Source organism: Chamaea fasciata, unplaced genomic scaffold, assembly GCF_029207755.1.
Source record: "Chamaea fasciata isolate MVZ Bird 193981 ecotype frontalis unplaced genomic scaffold, bChaFas1.0.hap1 SCAF_1, whole genome shotgun sequence".
NCBI classification, from domain to species: Eukaryota; Metazoa; Chordata; class Aves; order Passeriformes; family Sylviidae; genus Chamaea; species Chamaea fasciata.
Window position 1 is genome coordinate 34735016 of NW_027094086.1, and position 17490 is coordinate 34752505.

Below are 17490 nucleotides of genomic sequence, written 5' to 3' on the forward strand. Positions count from 1 at the left end.
TCACTGGACAGCCTGTTCCAATATTTGACAACCCTGTCAGTGAAGAAATTTTTCCCAGTATCCAATCTAAGCCTCCCCTGGCTCAGCTTGAGGCCATTTCCTCTTTTACCATCACTTGTTACTTGAGATGAGAGGCCAGCTCCCACCTGGCTACAGCCTCCTCTTAGATAGTTGTAGAGGGCAATAAAAACTCTTGTGAGCCTCCTTTTCTCTAAAGACCCTCAGATCCCTCAGCTGCTCTACATCACATTTGTGCTCCAGACCTCCACCAGCTTCAATTCCCTTCTCCATACTCACTCCAGAGCCTCAATGTCTTTTGTAATGAGGGGCCCAAAACTGAACACAGCACTCAGGGTGTGGCCTCACCAGTGCAGAGTAGAGGGGGACCATCCCTGCCCTGCTCCTGCTGGCCATGCTATTGCTGACGCAGGCCAGGTGCCATTGGCTTTCTTGGGCACCTGGCACACAGCGGCTCATGTTCAGCTGCTGTCGACTGGCACCCCCAGGTCTTTTTCCAGTGAGCATCTTTCCAGCCACTCTTCCCTCAGCCTGTAGCACTGCATGGGGTCTCTGTGACTCAAGTGCAGGATCTGGCACTTGGCCTTTCTGAACGGTTGGTCTCAATCTGTCAAGAATTCATCTACCATGTTTCCATGATGGCAACTATCATAGTTTTTCCGCTGTGCAATGGCTTCCAGTTCCTGTTTGTTGCCCATCCTATGTGTATAGATGTGCTTCAGTTGGGCTACTGATCCGAATGCCTTCTGCAGGGAAGAAGCCCTAATTCCTACATGACCATTTTTAGGCACTTCCATGGTTTCTAACACGAATAACCCTTCTGTCTTTGCTGCTGCATGGATCTCCATCCCAGCCCCCACTGTGATGGCAGGCTGAAGGACCTTACTAAAACAACATCCCTCAAACATCTGTGGGATGCCCCCAAGTTTATCTCTAACAGGCCTGGTTTTATCCTCTTCCACCTTTAAATCCAGTTTAAAGCTCTTTCAATGAGACCTCTTAACTTGTGATCAAAGATCCTTTTCCCCCTTTGTGACAAGTACACCCTATATCACTGGGAAGCCTGATGTTGTGTAAACCAACCCATGATCAAAACCCCCAAAATTCTGCCAGTGACACCAGTCTCATAGCTAGGGATTGATCTGCTGACTGTTCTTCTTCATAGATGGATTTCACCTGAAATGATGGACTTCGTATTATCTGAAAAACAAGTTATTCCAATGTTTCTTTGATTCTATCTTATTTGGTTTATTCTCCCTTTATTTTTGATGTCTAGTATTTAGTCTCCATATTTATCCCTTTGCAGTTTTCAAATGAGAGGTGAAATCAAATGGAATTGGAATTTTGCTTCCAAATTGTCTGGTTCTGTTTTGGTTCTGGGTTTTTGGTGGTTTTTTTTTTTGTTTTTTGTTTGTTTGTTTGTTTGTTTATATTTTTCTTTTTTGTTTTTTAATGTCAATACTTAAACACTTCTAATTTGAGATTCATTACAGATGTCTTATATGTTTACAGGATGTTGCCATCTCCCCTAGCCAACAAACTTTTGTTCAAGATGAGACATTAGCTGCACAATGGAGACTACCTAGCAATGTGATTGGCAGAAGTCAAAAGTGGCTTAAAAATACCCCCACAGATGTGCTTTGAGTACTTTGCATACCATTTTTTGCACAAAATCAGGGTTGCAATATGCTTTTACAAGCTTCTTCCTATAAACACACAATTTTCTCACTTTCCTTCCCACCCATCACTGTGTAATTCTAAAATGTATTAATACCTCCTCTGTTTTTGTGAGAGTAAACTTCTGCAACATCAACACCCTAATGCTGACATGATCATATAATCATGTGTGGCCTTCCCTCGGCTGTCACAACAGTGTATAGGGAAAATACAGAAATAGTGAGGCCACTTCTGTTTGGATGAGCCTGTCATCACAAATAGGCTAAATGAGATTCAGGAGCTCGTTTCTAAATTTCAGTGTGCAGTTATGGTGTGTCTTATTAAGACTCCTGTTAATGTAAAGGTGAACTAACTTGAAGTATCTGAGCAGCTTTCCTACCCAGGAGAACATGCTGCAGTAAGGAGGGAAGCTGGGACAGAAAGGCATTGGTGGGAAGCCTATTTTTTAAATTCCTCTCCCTTAGCAAAGTTTTCCCACAAAGCAGTACAATGTGGCAGTAGGGTAAAAATCATAAGATTTCTCTGTAGACCTTATAGCACATTATAGGCTGTGGGTGTGTATATAAAAACCTTCTGGTTGTTATTTGAGCTCTTCAGAGAGTAGCTTGTAAGGCTGCCTCTCTAATTATGTAAAAACATTTTCCTGGATTAAAAGTAGTCTCCACAGAGTTCCTTCAGACTACAAAAATGTACCACCTTTGTCTGCCCATCCCTTCTCAGAGCAGTATTTCAATCCAGCATTAAAGCAAAAAGCATCAGGAAGAGAATACATTATGCTCGTAGTCTCCATCATCATATTAAAAAAGACTGGCTAAGGAGGAGAGACAAGATGATTAGATGACTTGGTTTAGGATATTACTTTTCTCACTGTATGAATTATAAATTTTTAGTAAGAACTCTGGGAAAACTGAAGGGCTTTCTGCACTTCAAACTCTGCAATTCTCTTCTGCTGGCAAACTCCTCCCTTAAGCACCTCTGCAGCCTGGCAGCCCAGTTTTCCATCCTCCCTGGTACTTACGGGCAGTTCTGAGAAAGGGCTGTCAGCTTGGAAACAGATTTTTCCTGGCAGTTTGTTGACTCTGAGGAATAGCACCACAAGTCCATTGATTTAAGGCAAGCAAGAAGAAATCCCGGATTTACATGATGTTGGTTCCTTTTCTAGCAGGAACAGCATAGATGCATTCCTTTGCTATGCAGGCAGCCTGAAATGTCTTACCAAGCTTTCTCTTCACCCTGTGATCTCTGAAACTTATTTTTATTGTAGTATAACCATGTCCCTGTGTACAAGAAGGCTTTTCAAGCAATTTAGCTTAGGAAGAAAACCCTCTGTGCATGAATGTCACTGAACATTCAAGCCTCAGACTGGGTGCCTCAAACTTCACCAAAAACTCCTGTTCAATTTGGGAACCCTCAGTATCTTGCTTTCAAGATAGAAGCGGCAGTTTCTGCATGACAGTGGATTTGCTGCAAGCAGCAGGGGAGCACCTCCAAAAGGGGGAGGTGGCACTGAGCAGCTCCTCATGGGTTTCTCCTGGGTATGGCAGCAGCTCCCCGCTTTCTACAAAGAATCTGGAATTGTTCAGCTAAACTGGACCTGGCTCCCACCTACTTAGAAATGCAAAACAGACTAAAGCAGATCAGACTTGGGGAGCGAGGATGTAAGGCTGGAGCATGGGAAGGCAAGAGGCTGCCTGCTATGCAGGCTTGTTCTGTAATTGGGCAGTTATAATAATTAGAGAGAAAGAAAATAAGAACTAGAGAAAGAAATACACAGAAGTTACAGATTTAAAAGTGAAAGAATGCACTGGATATTATGTGATAATATAATTCAAAGTACAAAAGCAGTCTACTCACAGTTTGAAACAGAAGGAGAGCAAAGACTATGGTTTGGGGAGTTGTGGATTTTGTTTGGTTTTCTGTGTGTTTTGGGTTTTTCTCTTATAATCTACTCCAGAATGATCTCTAGCCTTGGCTCTGCGTTCTGTAGGTCTGATGTTAATAACAACATCGCTGTTTGTTTCTGTGGAAGGCGCCCCTAAATGTCTGTAGGCTCTGGTTAAAGATAATCAGATGTTCTGTCAGGATTAGCTGCACTGGTCGCCTCTGACAAGCTCCACCGCATTGTCATGGAGTTTCAAGTCAAGAAAGGGGACACACCCAGGACCAGAGTTTTAGGGACCTGCTAATAAGCCACAGAGATGCATCTGCACCTGTACTGTAGTGAAATAGCAGTCAGGTTACAGTGGAATCTCGCCCAGTTCAGGCCTTACTCAGCTGGAAAGGGATGGGAAAAGGGCACTGATAGTGGAAACATTACAAGACCTGTGGTGGAGTAGGGAAGCAAAACAAACTGTAAAAGGAAATGGAACTGATTACATGTGGGCTACTTTGAAGGTAACCTGCAAAGATAAATGAACCCAGAACTTGTGTCCACAGCAAGAGACTTAAGGAAAAGAAGAAGAAGAAGAAGAAGAAGAAAGGTTTGTTAGCCTAGCTAGAATTTTAAAAAGGCTACAGGGGATCTAATACATTAATATGTGTTAGTAAATATTATGAACTGAAAGATGCTCTATTATGTGTAATTACTTTGTAGAAAGCAGTGGACTTTAGAAACAAAAATCAGATATATCATGTATTTATCCAGAATTAAATAGCCCTCACAGAAACAAAGATGTAATACCTATAGCCATTTTGCAAAAATGCAATTATATATTTACATATGTTAAATAAGAACATTCAACTCTTATTCACTGAGAGAAGAGAAGCAGAATTCAGCTATCAAATTATCCAAACCTCAAATTTAGGATTTTACCATTTCTTAAAAAATCTGAAATATGGTTCACAGGCTGCTATTCAAATTAACATCAAAACTAGATTCTGTTTCAGTTTTAGTGAAAGCAGATGAGGATTCCCATTACATCTGGTTTGACTTTCTTCCTTCTAATAAATGCTGCCATTTGATCCATTTCAATGATGTATAACCTTGAGATGTCTTTCATACAATATTTTCAGAAAACAGCATAGTTGAGATGTGACTTTGAGGTGTGTTATTCTTTATTTCTGATGCAGGAATTTGTATTTCAAGATTAAAAAATTCAAGAAATGTAATTAAAAATCTTCAAGAAGCATGCACTGATTGTTCTTGAAAAAATGTTCTAAAGACTACAGCTGTAAGGGAAATGTCCATCAAGATCAAGAGTGTCTCCCTAAAGGAGTGGCCTCGTTCAGGGCCTCAAATGAGGGTGAAAATAGCCTCATACTTTGGAACTGCTGTGACCTTCACCACCTTCTTCTCCCATCCTCAACAATGATCACAATTATTTGAGTTCCCAAATTATTCCCGATTATGCATTTGGACTTCATCATGCTCCCAGGGCTCAAACATGTAGCCCCAGAAAAAGAAATTAAAGGCTGAGAGCAGCTCTCAGAGGTATTTTGTTGTTTGTTGGGTTTTTTTTTCATGCTGACATTGGTACTGATTTATTCCAAAACCAGGCTAGAAACCCGTCTTTTCACTCCATAATAATGAGCCAAGAGAGACACACAGACTGTCTAAGAAGCAAAGTGGCAACATCTGCCCCCACTATTCTCAGCTTGAGACTGATTTATGAGTCACCTCGTGGGATGCATATGGGATGCATACTGCCAATTAGCCAGCCATTAGGCTTGTGGACCAGGCCCCAGAGAGCAGTCTTTACCAGGAATTTTGCAGTGTTCAAGACCTCAGATGCTTCCTCAAAAACGTTTATGAAGTGCTTGAGAGCAGCTAGCTAAAGGAATAGCACAAACGCAGAACTCAGTCAGGACGACAGTGAACTCAGATGCAGGGCCAAGCAGGAGACTCAGACAGTGTTAAAAAGGGTTGGCTTTTCTTCTGCACTGTTCAGGCCATGTGGTCAGAAGGCAATAAAGCTGTAAGTATTCTTACTCTAAGATCTGCTGAAAGCCAGTGCAGCACTTATTCTACAAAATTCCACAGTCTATGTCCTGATGGACAAAACATCTGGAATATTCTGCATCGACAGTCAGAGCAGCACTCAGTCATTCATTCCAGTGCTGAAGCCCACACTGTCAGGAAAACAGCTTCACATTCTGGATCATTGCTGGGTCTTGCTGCGCTCCATCAAAACCAGTAGTCCTTTAGGATTTAGAAAATCTCTTTCTCTGTGTTATCCATAACTACCAAAGCCTTGAAATACTGCCTAATTATCAAATTCAGATACCATTTTTTCACCCACTTCAGAAATAGTCTGATCTTGGGGGTGTGTAAGACAGTTATGTGAAGCAACACAGTAATGTTTCCTAAAAAGTATACACTTGATCTATCACTTGTCAACCAACTAAAGTCTTTTGAACAGGTACAACTGAAATGCTGTGTTCCCACATCCCAGGGTTTCAGACTAAGATTAATTCAAAGGATGCTCATTATACCTATATTTAGTTATTCTTTGAGACAATGTGTTCCACCGGGTGTGATAGGCTTTCCACCTCCATTTTTTGGAGTTCACCAAGTGGAAATTTTGAACCACAGAGGAAAGAAAAAAAGGACTTGACTGCCTCTCCAGATAAATCAAACATTTGTGCCAGTCCTTTCCTGGGTACAGGTATGCCACTGTTCCTAAAGTATCTTTGACTGATGGGCCTCAAAAGTCTGAAGAGCTTTTGAAATAATTTGAAATATTCCAAAGTGAATGAGAGGCATGCAAAGCCAAAACCAACATTGTACCTATAGTTTTTTTTCCTTTCATCCTTCAGCTGTTCTTTCTTTCCAAAGTCTGTTCCCTTCAGCTAAAGCTCTTTAGTTGATGTTGGCTCAACAGAAAATGTTTGTTGCTTTTTAAATAATTGCATCTTCTTACTCTGTGAAATCTTCCTATCTGTTTTTTGCTGATAAATTTTTAGTTTACCCTTGGTTTAGGAGAGTCAGAAGCTTCCCAGGGCTGTTTGACCTCCCTGCAGCCTCCTTCACAGGTGCCAGTGGTGACTGCACCACAAAAACTGGGCTTTTTTCACCTTGAAGGACCAGTCATCTGGTGACAATCTCTCCACGAATGTCTGCAGCTCTTTGAGTAAACACAATACAATCCTTGGAGCTTAATTTTTATTGTTTACCAGATTCTAATCTTCCCAGCTGTTTTTTAGCTGCCTGATTTCAGGAAAAAAAATGGACTTCTCTGAGTGCTCCCTATATATTCATTATCTGGAGGAAAAAATCCATCTGTTTCATCCTGCAGTATCTATATTTGAAACACTCAGCCTTACTTGTCTTTAGCTAATTCATTCTTCTCTGTCCAGTGCTTCTGCCTGAAACACTATTTGTTTTTTCTTCATCAGAGAGATCACCTCTTCCAGCCTCTTCACTCAGCACTTCATTCATCAGCCTTTCAGCAGCAAGAGGCACTGGTACCAATGCAGAATTTGTTTTATCCTCATGATTTTTTCCATCCTGCAAATGCTGTTCCTGCCGTTTGAAGTTCATGTGCAGTATTCACACCTACGTGTAGTAGTTTCTGCTTCTACTCAACGTCTCCCTTCCACTCCACAGCTGTTTCAGTTCTGAATGTGTTCCCTTTTTTTTTTGGCAGCCATCCTATACACCACTTCTCTCTTGGTATCTGCATCTCTCTAGCACATGCTTGCTACTGAAAATCTGCACCACTTCTGAGGGGAAGGAAAATAAAGTAGCAGTGAACACTATCAACAAGAGTTTCCTAATCCAGGGCCTCAGTAGCAATTTTTTTTTCTTCTCTCTTTTTTTTTTTTTCCCCTTTCTTTTCTTTTCTTAATGGATAAAATCTAAGCCAATGCCAAAAAGATGGAGTGCAGTACCGTGGTACCACCACAACGAGGCATGTGATGCATTGTTTTAAAGGCAACTGTGGCAAACCATTTTTATGCTGTTAAGTATCTCTGTCTCTTTTGATCCATGGTGGAATTTCCCAGGTTTTATTCAACAATAAGACAGTTTAGGGAAGGTTCTTTCCTTTGCTGTTACACCTTCACGATAACAAATAAAAAAACCCAGCTGAAATTGTTTTCAGTTTTCCTTTTCCAAAAGAATGTAAGTACTGCATAATTTTTTGTGTGCACTATCAGCTACTGAGCTGCATCTTCCTGCCTACCCATGACCTTAAGAAGGTAAAAACTGCTTTCATTTTACTTGCAGCTATTAATTTTTCACAATGTGAGTAGATCTCAATAAAAGAAAAGTAACATTGCAGCTGGACTGTGCCTATAATAGGAATTCTTCAATGACACTTGCTCCTGTAAATTCCTATTTAAGTATTCGTCACTAGGACATTCAGATTCTACCCCCTGAAGGCTTTTAAGCTGTTGGATATGTTCTTTTTCAAGGCATGAAAAGAATTCACATTGCTGTTCCAACACATTAATTGCCCTAAGGAAGAAATTCTGCTCTGTAGTTTAGCAGTCCACTCCTGTATGATGGTACTGAGTAATTAGGGCCTCAGTAAAACTGCTGATATGCAGAAACACTGAGCTCAGTATGTGCACACACATGCACATACTGAGCATGAAAAAGGACTGTGAAAGAAAATTCCATATGTTGGACAATTTATTTGTTCCAGAAATGGAACTACAGGCAATTGTTTGTATCTTAAGTATTTAATTGTGTCTCAAAAATTTAATTAAACCTTGTATTCAAGTGAGTTCTCTTGAGTTTCCCTCAATATGTAGTACCATGGAGCAACACAATTAGGATGTAAAATTCAATAACTACATTTTTCAGAGGCCTGTATTTTGGGTACTAATTTCATGCAAATACTAGTAAAGAAATCTGTGTTGCTGAATTCTGAAGCATTCACAGTGCTTCAGAATAACTCAGGCCTTTTTTTTCCCAGATAGGCAGTTCTTGACTTGTTTGGCATCTAAGAGGATTTTCTTTTTTGCTTTTCGTACTACCACTCTGAGTGGAACCAAGAAGTTGTCTCTCCAGTTTCTACTAAGATCTGTGTAATTAATTATGCATTTTCTTTCCCCACAAGATCCTGCCCTTGCTTCAGTGGTCCCAGCCTTGCAAAAGATTCCTGGAATGGCTAACATGTCAATCCCACCATCATCCCTCTGCCTCTTCTGTGCTTCAGCTCTTTTCCATTTGCATCCTGAAGGAGCTACATAATCAAGTCTTTGGGATTCTGCAGATCCTTCTTGTCAGACTTTTTACGGGTGTTGAGGAGTAGTTGCAGCACACTCCTCTTTCTCAGTTGTTTGTGGGTTTCTCCTGTGGTAAATGCCTTCAAAGAGGAAGGAAGGTTTTGCTTTGTATTAAACAAAAAAAGATAAATTGGACACAGTTCAAGCTTCAGCCTTGAAAATTTGACCCTTTGTCTTAAGCCATTTGTTTTTAAATACTTGGCTGTATCTTAGCTTTAATAATGGGCTTACCACTCTGCTTGTGATTTGAATGCCAAAGCAGGACACTAGCAGTAAAAGGGAAAACAGAGATAAAAAGCTGTACTGTTTCCAAGTGCAGAGACAGAGCTAATTACTAACTTGCCAAACTGATAAAGTGGCAATGAAGTGGCCTAAATGGTAGACCATAGTGTCAGCCTGCTGAAGTGTAACATGTGCAGATAAAAGTAAAATACTGTGTGTTACTGTCAGAAAAGATGTTTTAACTGATATCTTAATAATGGCACAGAAGAGTTAATCCTGTTTTGCCAGAAGCAGTTTTGTGCAATTTCTGGCAGAGCAGTAAATGGAGTCAATTCCTTGTGCTCAAATAGTAACTGTTTAATTCAGTATAATTGTTTGATTCAGAATCAGAAGCAGCAAAAGCTGATTGTTACCTTAAACTTAATAATAATTAATTGTGGGATAGCAAATCCTTATTAAGCTCAACTGGGATTTCAGAGTTTCTCCCAACCCTGTCTCCTTGCTTTGTCCTTCTCAGTCAATCCCCTGATTTTATAAAAAGCCTAACTGCATCCTAAATCCGTTTTACACTCTTCCCTTTATAGCCTTGGCAGTTTACAATATAGCTCTTTTGTTTACTTCGTCCCCTAAATTAAATGTCCTGTGGACCATATCCTCAGCCAGCCTAAGCCTGTATAGCTCTATCAGCAACCATCACTCAGCTGATCCAGATGATCGAGCCCCATCCTATTAATCACTGGTCCTTTCCCCACCCCCCAGGCAGATTGCTTGCACGGTGTTGGCAGTGTTCCTCTATCATCTGTTCACTCACTTAATAACACGATTCAGCGTTTATCGGGCCGGCCTGGCTCTCTGCACATTCAGCAGCAAAGCTGCTATTGATTGTACGATGGGGAAGCAGAATCAACCCATATTCCTAGAGCTCTCTGCAAACTACAGCGAGTTAATTCACTAATGGTTTGTATTCGCCTTGCTCGTGTCACAGCAGAGAAAGAACCTTTCAGCACTGCCGGGGCGGGCAGGGGAGCTGGTTCACATGACCAGTGCTGGGAGGACTCAGACTCACGTCACAAAAGGAAAGTTGTGGGCTTTGCTCCAGCAAGGACACACCTTGGTCACTGTAAGGCTCGTTGCCAAAGATTAAACTGTGTTGCCTGATTACATACATCAAAAAAAAAAAACCAGATAAAAGCAGTACGAAAGACAAAGTATTCTCGGCGGAAAGAGTGAATGTGGTCTCACTCACACTATCTGCTTGCTTTCAAAGAAGAAAGCCACTCTAGATCCACTATATTTTTAATCAAATACTACTCTAAAAGGGTAACAAAGTTATTTTAAAACCCCCATATATTCTTTAAAGAACAGAATTGAATGACATACTTGGCTCTAAACCAACGTTTCAATTTTGAGGATTATTACTGGGGACTATAATGCTTTCCAAAATCTCTTCTAGTATTTTGTCAATGACAATAGGCATTAAAATAACATAGAGTCACTGTAAAACTTGGTATTTTGCTGCCTATATTTTGTTTAGGTTTTTAAATGGTGGTGCTTTCACCTAACAGGGAAAATATATTCTTCACAGGATTTAAAACATATTGTATATTAAAAAGTCTCAATTCAAATATTTTCGTTATGCCACTTTTGCAAATTTGGAAAGGCTCTGAAGAATATGCAAAATACATTACTGCAATTTTAAGCAGTGTATTACCTTACATTAATTAATCATACGTAGTTATTTTAAGGAGATGATTTTTAAAAGTGTTTTAAAGATTTTAGTCTTACAGCATTGCAGTTTAAAACATAGTAAATAGCCCAGTGTAACGAAATGCATAATTGCAGATGTAACTGACAGCAAAAGAATGGCAAACAAAATACAGATGCAAACACATGCCAATTTCATCATCACTGGTATGTATATACCCACTATGGGGACAGAACCTGAGCTCAATTTGTTAATAATGTCTAAAAAGAGAAAAGCAGTAAAAAATCAAGGAAGTGGTGTGTGCTGCTTTATTTCCACCTCAGCTAAACTACTTCTCCCTGATATAAGCAAGATAAAAATGTTCAATTTCCTTGGCTCACATTTTGGAGCATGGGTTGGTTCTGTTTCCAACTGTAAGAACAGTTTTACCAGTTTAACATCCACACTTACCATATAGCCTCTTCATCCTGTGCAGATTGAAGAGCAGGGCCAGCCTAATGCACACAGTGCCCTGTTTACTTCATTACGTGTTCTCTGCATCTGAAATAGCAATGACACACAGTCCTGATTTTCATGGTCATTATTTTTGACAAATCAATGTTTTGACAAAACAAATTTTTTTGCAGTTCCCTGAACAGCAATTTTTTAAATCCAAATTTATTTGAAGACGTGATATGGGTTTTTAACACAAGTAAATAAAATTGAAATGACATACCAGCTACAAGTTTTTGGGGAATTTCTGTCAAATGGACCAGGGAACCCGTGACCTCCTCATTGGCTGAGGCTTTCTCCTGGGCAGTCCATCAAGATTCCCCTCAAAAGCACAGTCATTCTCTTCTTCCCTCTTTCAGGATCTCATCCTAACATGCAATGCTCCACACCACCCTGTCCCAGCTGCTGCCCAAGTCACATTCTGTGCTTTGCCTCTTCTGTTTCTGACTGTCCCCTCCTCTTGCCTGGCTGAAACAGAAGAGCTCGGTGTGGGTAAGCACTGGGTGACTTGGTTTTTCACAGGGATAATGTGCTGTTTTGGATCTGACAGTGAGGCTGAAGGAGTTGCACGTGCAGAGCACTTCTGGGAGGGTGAGATGAAGCTGGGTAAGGAGAAAGCACTGCACAACAGAGGGACAGTTAATGAACCACACAGAAGTATTTAGACTTCTTCTGTGTGGTTCATTAATCCACTAAATCCCCTCAGTAAAGAAAAAAAATGTCATACTGCTGCATGAGTAAATTTCAGCCCCAGACATGTCCAAATGTACGGTTATTTCTTACAGGTATTCCACACAAAGCATCCATCAGCTCCCATGGCAGCTTCAGTAATTCAAACAGCTGCATCGTTAGGAGCCCAGAAGTATTGAATTCCTGTACTTCACACTGCTCCCAAGCATTTGTCAATTGAGAAGCATTTAGCTTAGTTTATTTCAGAGCAAATGTTTCCCTTTGCTCCCCAAACACATGCTACTCTTCAGATCTGAAGGGCCAGAAATACTGCAGAGCAGAAGGCTGTAATCACAGTAGCAGGAGGAGAGGAGCCAGGCTCAGGCATCCCTCTGAAACCAGCATCACTGTGATATGCTTTCCACCTGCCACATGAAGCAATGGATTTCTCACCTTATAAAATCAAGACTTAAACTTCGAAGGATGCAAATTTGATGCCCAGCTATGACAAGGGACAGTATTTGCAACCGAATGTGGAGTATGAGCTTCCTGGAACCGGTAAAGGAGCACCTCTGGCACTAGCAAATAGAACTGCTGAGGAGCCTCTGGTTTTGCTGCATTTTTCTAAGATGCAGAATGGATAAAAACTCAAAAACTTCCCCTACCTAGACTTCTTCTACTAACCTATATACTAAAGGTTCTCCAAAAATGGAGAGGTGTCTTAATTGTAAGGAAATAAACTGCCTGTATTGATAATTGTGCATCTAGTAAGCTACTTCGAATACTAACAAAAGCTGTGTTGTTAATATGAGCCTTAAATGCCTCAAGACCTTATCAAATCACCTGGTGGAAACAACGGGGCTCCATTGTCTTACAGGAGCTAAACTCATTTCTTCAACTAAGAACCTCTTCCACTGACTTTCAGCTCTTACTTCATGAAAAACTTTGCATGCATTTGCTTCTCTGTAATATGAGTTGTATTTTATTGAGTATTGAAAGCAATACTGAAAAGCAGAGAGAATAGGGTCTTCAGAACACCTTTTTCACATGTGCACTGTCTGAATCACATCTCCAGGAAGATGTCAGCCTTTCAGGCACAGCTAGAAGGATGTCTGTGCTGCCATGAGAACAGACCTCTGTACTGCCTGTCATAGTCCATTACAATATTTAATTGGGAAGTTATTTTTATTACGGAAACTATTTCTTTGCCTTTTCTGCTTTAGGCTCTTCAGACATACCAGACTGATCCTGACATGAGAAAGATGCTAACTCAGCTGTATTTCTATGTCATGCCTGTATTTAATGTGGATGGATATAGTTTCAGCTGGACAAATGTAAGTAATGGCAGTAGTAGTATTCAAAAAATTATTCATACAGAAATCATCAAATAGTTATAACATTATTCAAAGGTGACTCTCTATAAATCTGGTCCATCACTTTGTGCCTTGCAAAATGGAAGTAAATTACTCCACTTAAAACAGAATACTGAATATTTTTACCAGGGTTGCTTTGTTATGTGTACAAATAGCTTTTTGCCAAAATAGAGTAAGAATGCTATTTAAATATTTTGTAACTTATGCTAGGATCGATTTTGGAGGAAAACAAGATCAAAGAACATGAGGTTTCACTGTCATGGTGTTGATGCTAATCGCAACTGGAAAGTGAAATGGTGTGGTAAGTATGGAGATACTTTGGTCCCCCAGTTCAGATTACCCTGTATTTAATTATCCAACAGAGGTAATTATCCAAGTAGGTTAGATCACATCTGTTGTGAAGTGTTCTCTTTTCTGTAGTTGAAGTTTAAGATTTTTTCCCATAAAGCCATAAGCCAAGGCTCAAATCTTCCTACTAACTTCTAAAAAAAATAAAAGTTCTCAACCTTGGAAAAACTGACCTTATCATAAGTAAAAACTTCTCATGGGGAATGTCGCAAAATTTTTAAAATCACACATACAGCTATTCTGTATTTTGGCAATCATATAAATAATTTGAAGCACAGCATTGAGAATGAACCATGACTTTTCAAGATTTACCTAACTGCAGCTTCAGGAAACATTTCAAGCTTCATTTTATTCAATTTGCCATTTCTCTGAAATTATTTTAGCTTTGGAAGTGTCAAACTTACTTTGCTGGCCGCAGTGTCCTTAAGGCCATTTTTATTAGTGATTTAATAAAGAAAGAAGGTGCTTCTAAATGCATGGAGATACAATTTTAAATTCCCAGCACTTTTCTAAGTACTTCATAAAAATTGGCCTGAATTTTGCATCGAGATCACAGCAGTCATGAAATAACTACCAGAAGATTTGGAATGGGTCTGCCAAGAAAAAATGGTATTTTATGAAATCTTACCTAAAGATAGTGCAATTCACACAGAAGTAAGCAGCCCCTAAAAGTTCTGGTGTAAGGAAGTAAGAACACTTAAATATGATAGTATATACCTGCTGACCTGCTCCCCCATCTTAAGGAACTTCCTTCAGCTCTCTGTGCAGTTGTTTTCTCAACCAGCATTAGTCCACCTTCCTTATTTATTTTACAAGCTTGTAGAGACAAGAAATTGTGTTTGTGTAGTGCAAGGGCCCTGCCTTCAGCCCATCCCTCTTCCACTGGAAGTCTCTAGATGTTTCCACAGTACTGGGATTGCAGGCAGTAGGGGTGAGCACTGTATAGTCTGGCTTGCAACGGCTGGATTCTTTAAGTAGTGTTTTGAGAATTGTAAGGATAAAAGTGAATGTGAACAGATGCATACATTCAGTCCAGTATGGACCTATAAAATTTGCTTCAAATTGTTTTCAATTCTACCCACTCTAAGGAGAGGACTGAGACAGAAGCATTTACAGAAAGCCTGTGTTAGTTGAGAAACCCTCTGTTACAGAAGACAGGCCCAGGGCTGATATCACAATCTTTAAGGTGATTTTATGCTGCAAAAATAACATAAAAATGAACCAGTCCTGCATCATTGTTACCATTGTTTACTCATTTACTGTTAAGAAGATAGCTGCTGGCACAACTGGAATGATTGGTTCTCTCATAGTGTGTTGAGAGATGTATGTTAGGTACCTATCAGTGCAAAATAAATAGCGCGTTTTCTTTCTAGTTCTAATTAATTTTTCTTGGGTTTCTCCTCCCTCTTCCTGCTCCCTAGCCACTGTATTAAAACATGTTTTTTATTCAGTCCTAAAAATGTTTGCTTAGTTTTCATTTGAAAAACTATTTTTTCTAGGCTTACTGAAACTGTAACAATACTCACAAATGTTGTGTGTTGTAATTTCCTACTTGTTGCATTTCTCCCCTGCACTGACCATGAAAGACAGGTCCCCACCCCAATCTCAAAAAATAATTCTTTCAAGTCTGCTTGTCATTCCAACAAGCACATGCTCTGCTTCCTGCTTTGGACTCCAAAGTCTGTCTGATTGTCTATTTTGATGGAGAATCAAAAAAGGTCTTTCATGAACTGGGCCGACTGGTTTCTCAGATGACCCTGACCAGTCACCTGGTGTTCTCATTAATATCTGACATGAGATGAGTAAGAGAAGAATCTGGATCATATCACACCTTGAGGCTCGTGTAATCATGGTGTGTTTAACATTTAAAACTGCAGGTGCTTGTAAAAACCTTTTTATTCAGTTCAGTTGCATTTAGAGTTTTCAGACAGGCTTGAACTTCACAGTGGGGCTTCCAGGCAGGTGTCCTGTGGCAGACTCTGGCCAGCAAAGCCGCCAAATGCTATGAGCAGTGAGCAAATCAGTGTTGATAACACAGCATCCCATCTGCTTTCCTCTTCCTTTCTAGTGTAGGACTTTGATGTAAGCTTTATGACTCTCTAGGGACCAAGCAAAGGGCCATATCCCTGCTAGATTTCGTGTTGCAGCAACCTGTACTCAAAACAGTGCATGCAAACTGCACACAGACCCACATGAATATTGGCAGCAAGAACTCTGGGTAGAAATGCTCCTTGCAATGCACATATACGCACAATAACCAGTACAATGGTTTAATGATAATGAAGTAACAGCAACTTTAAAGCAAATAATGAGGTAATTGTAATTAATTAGAATTAATTTAAGTCATGGGGCTAATCTAGTTAAAGCAGTTGCATCCAAATCCCCAAGAGAGCAACAGTGGGAGTTAAAATTTCCAGCACATTCCAATTTCCAGTGCACCCCAGTGGTAACTGAGGACAGTGTCCCATACCGGCAGAAGCGGCTGCTCCAGCTCTATCATCCTCTCAGTCTTCCATCTGTACCAAAGCGCTGGTGTTATCAGACTTGGCACACATTTCCGTTGTTCATAGGGTTTCATAGTGGATATTAGAGGATACTTGTCCTCCCCCCCCCCCTCCCCCCCCCCCCCCCCCCCCCCCGGTACCCTATCAGGTACAAAAATAAGGCAGCATGGTAACATTTTACACAATTCTATTTGCTTCTCATGACTGTAACTCAGAAATGTTGCAGGAGTTGATACATACTGTATCAACTCTTTTCTCATTCTTCAGTTACTTTAAAAGAACTTCCAGTATGAAAATTGAGCATATCCTTGCATTATCCAAGGCCACCATGGAAACCTCCTCTTTTTATTACCAGCCTGCTTCACTTAAGGTAAAGCATTAACTACATCTGGAATGGCACATGGCTCACCACAATAGGCTGAACAGTTTAGAGAGCTTTTTTTTTTTTCCTTCCCTGGAAGTCTCTAAACTGAGCCATATTTTACCATTCGGTCATTTAGCTTGTAGGAACCCACTGTTTATTAACAGTGTTATCCATTGCCATGATTCAGTATACAACACTGAAACAGGAGATGAAGTATCCATTAAAAACCCCCCAAAACTAAAAAAAAAAAAGGCAAAGGCTCTGGAGACTGTTAAATAGCTCTCCTGTAGATACATTATCTGAAAAGAAATCAAGGCAGAGTGCTCTTGGGATTTGGATGACTTGGGGCCATCTGTTCTGCATGGAGAAGACCATCTGCCCTCTATAACCCTCCCACATCCACTGCAATCCAAGCTCTAATACCTTTTGAAATCCCCACCTGTGGCCATTGAATGGTAACCTCAATTATCATCTTACAAATGAAATTGCAGCATGAAATTCTTCCTTCTTCTTTTTTTTTTTTTTTTTTTTGGCGTTAGGTTGATTGCATAACCCTGTTTTAGTTGATATCATTATGCCTTCTCACACATGGCTCTTTTCTTAATAATTGAAGGTGGCAGTACTTACTATCCAAAGTAAAGCTAATAAAACACTGTTGTTTTAAGTCCCTGATGGCTCCAGGGAAGTTTGCAAACAAACTATTATTATTCTGCAGGTCAACGTAAAATGTGTGGTATTTTGAACTCGCGGCAGATAAAAGAGCAGAGTAGATTTGCATAAATGTTGTTCTTTTAGGCCCAGGCCCTAAGCTGTAAATGAGACGATGGCTTACATCCAGAATTGCTAAATTATAAAGGAGCCACCACCACATCTCCTTTCCTAAGTTTCACCTTTCAGTACCTCATGGGATATTATGAGTAGGCTACTCTTGTGCAGCTTGCTGCC

At 40.1% G+C, this 17490-nt stretch overlaps 1 protein-coding gene across 1 annotated transcript in view; it reads left to right on the forward strand.

Annotated features, from left to right (window-relative positions):
- Positions 1 to 17490, forward strand: part of CPA6 (carboxypeptidase A6) — an 82214-nt gene that overhangs the window by 55708 nt on the left and 9016 nt on the right. The window contains exons 7-8 of the mRNA XM_066180373.1: positions 13180 to 13290; positions 13540 to 13630. Coding sequence (XP_066036470.1) covers positions 13180 to 13290; positions 13540 to 13630 — 202 coding nt within the window. The remainder of the gene's footprint in view (positions 1 to 13179; positions 13291 to 13539; positions 13631 to 17490) is intronic.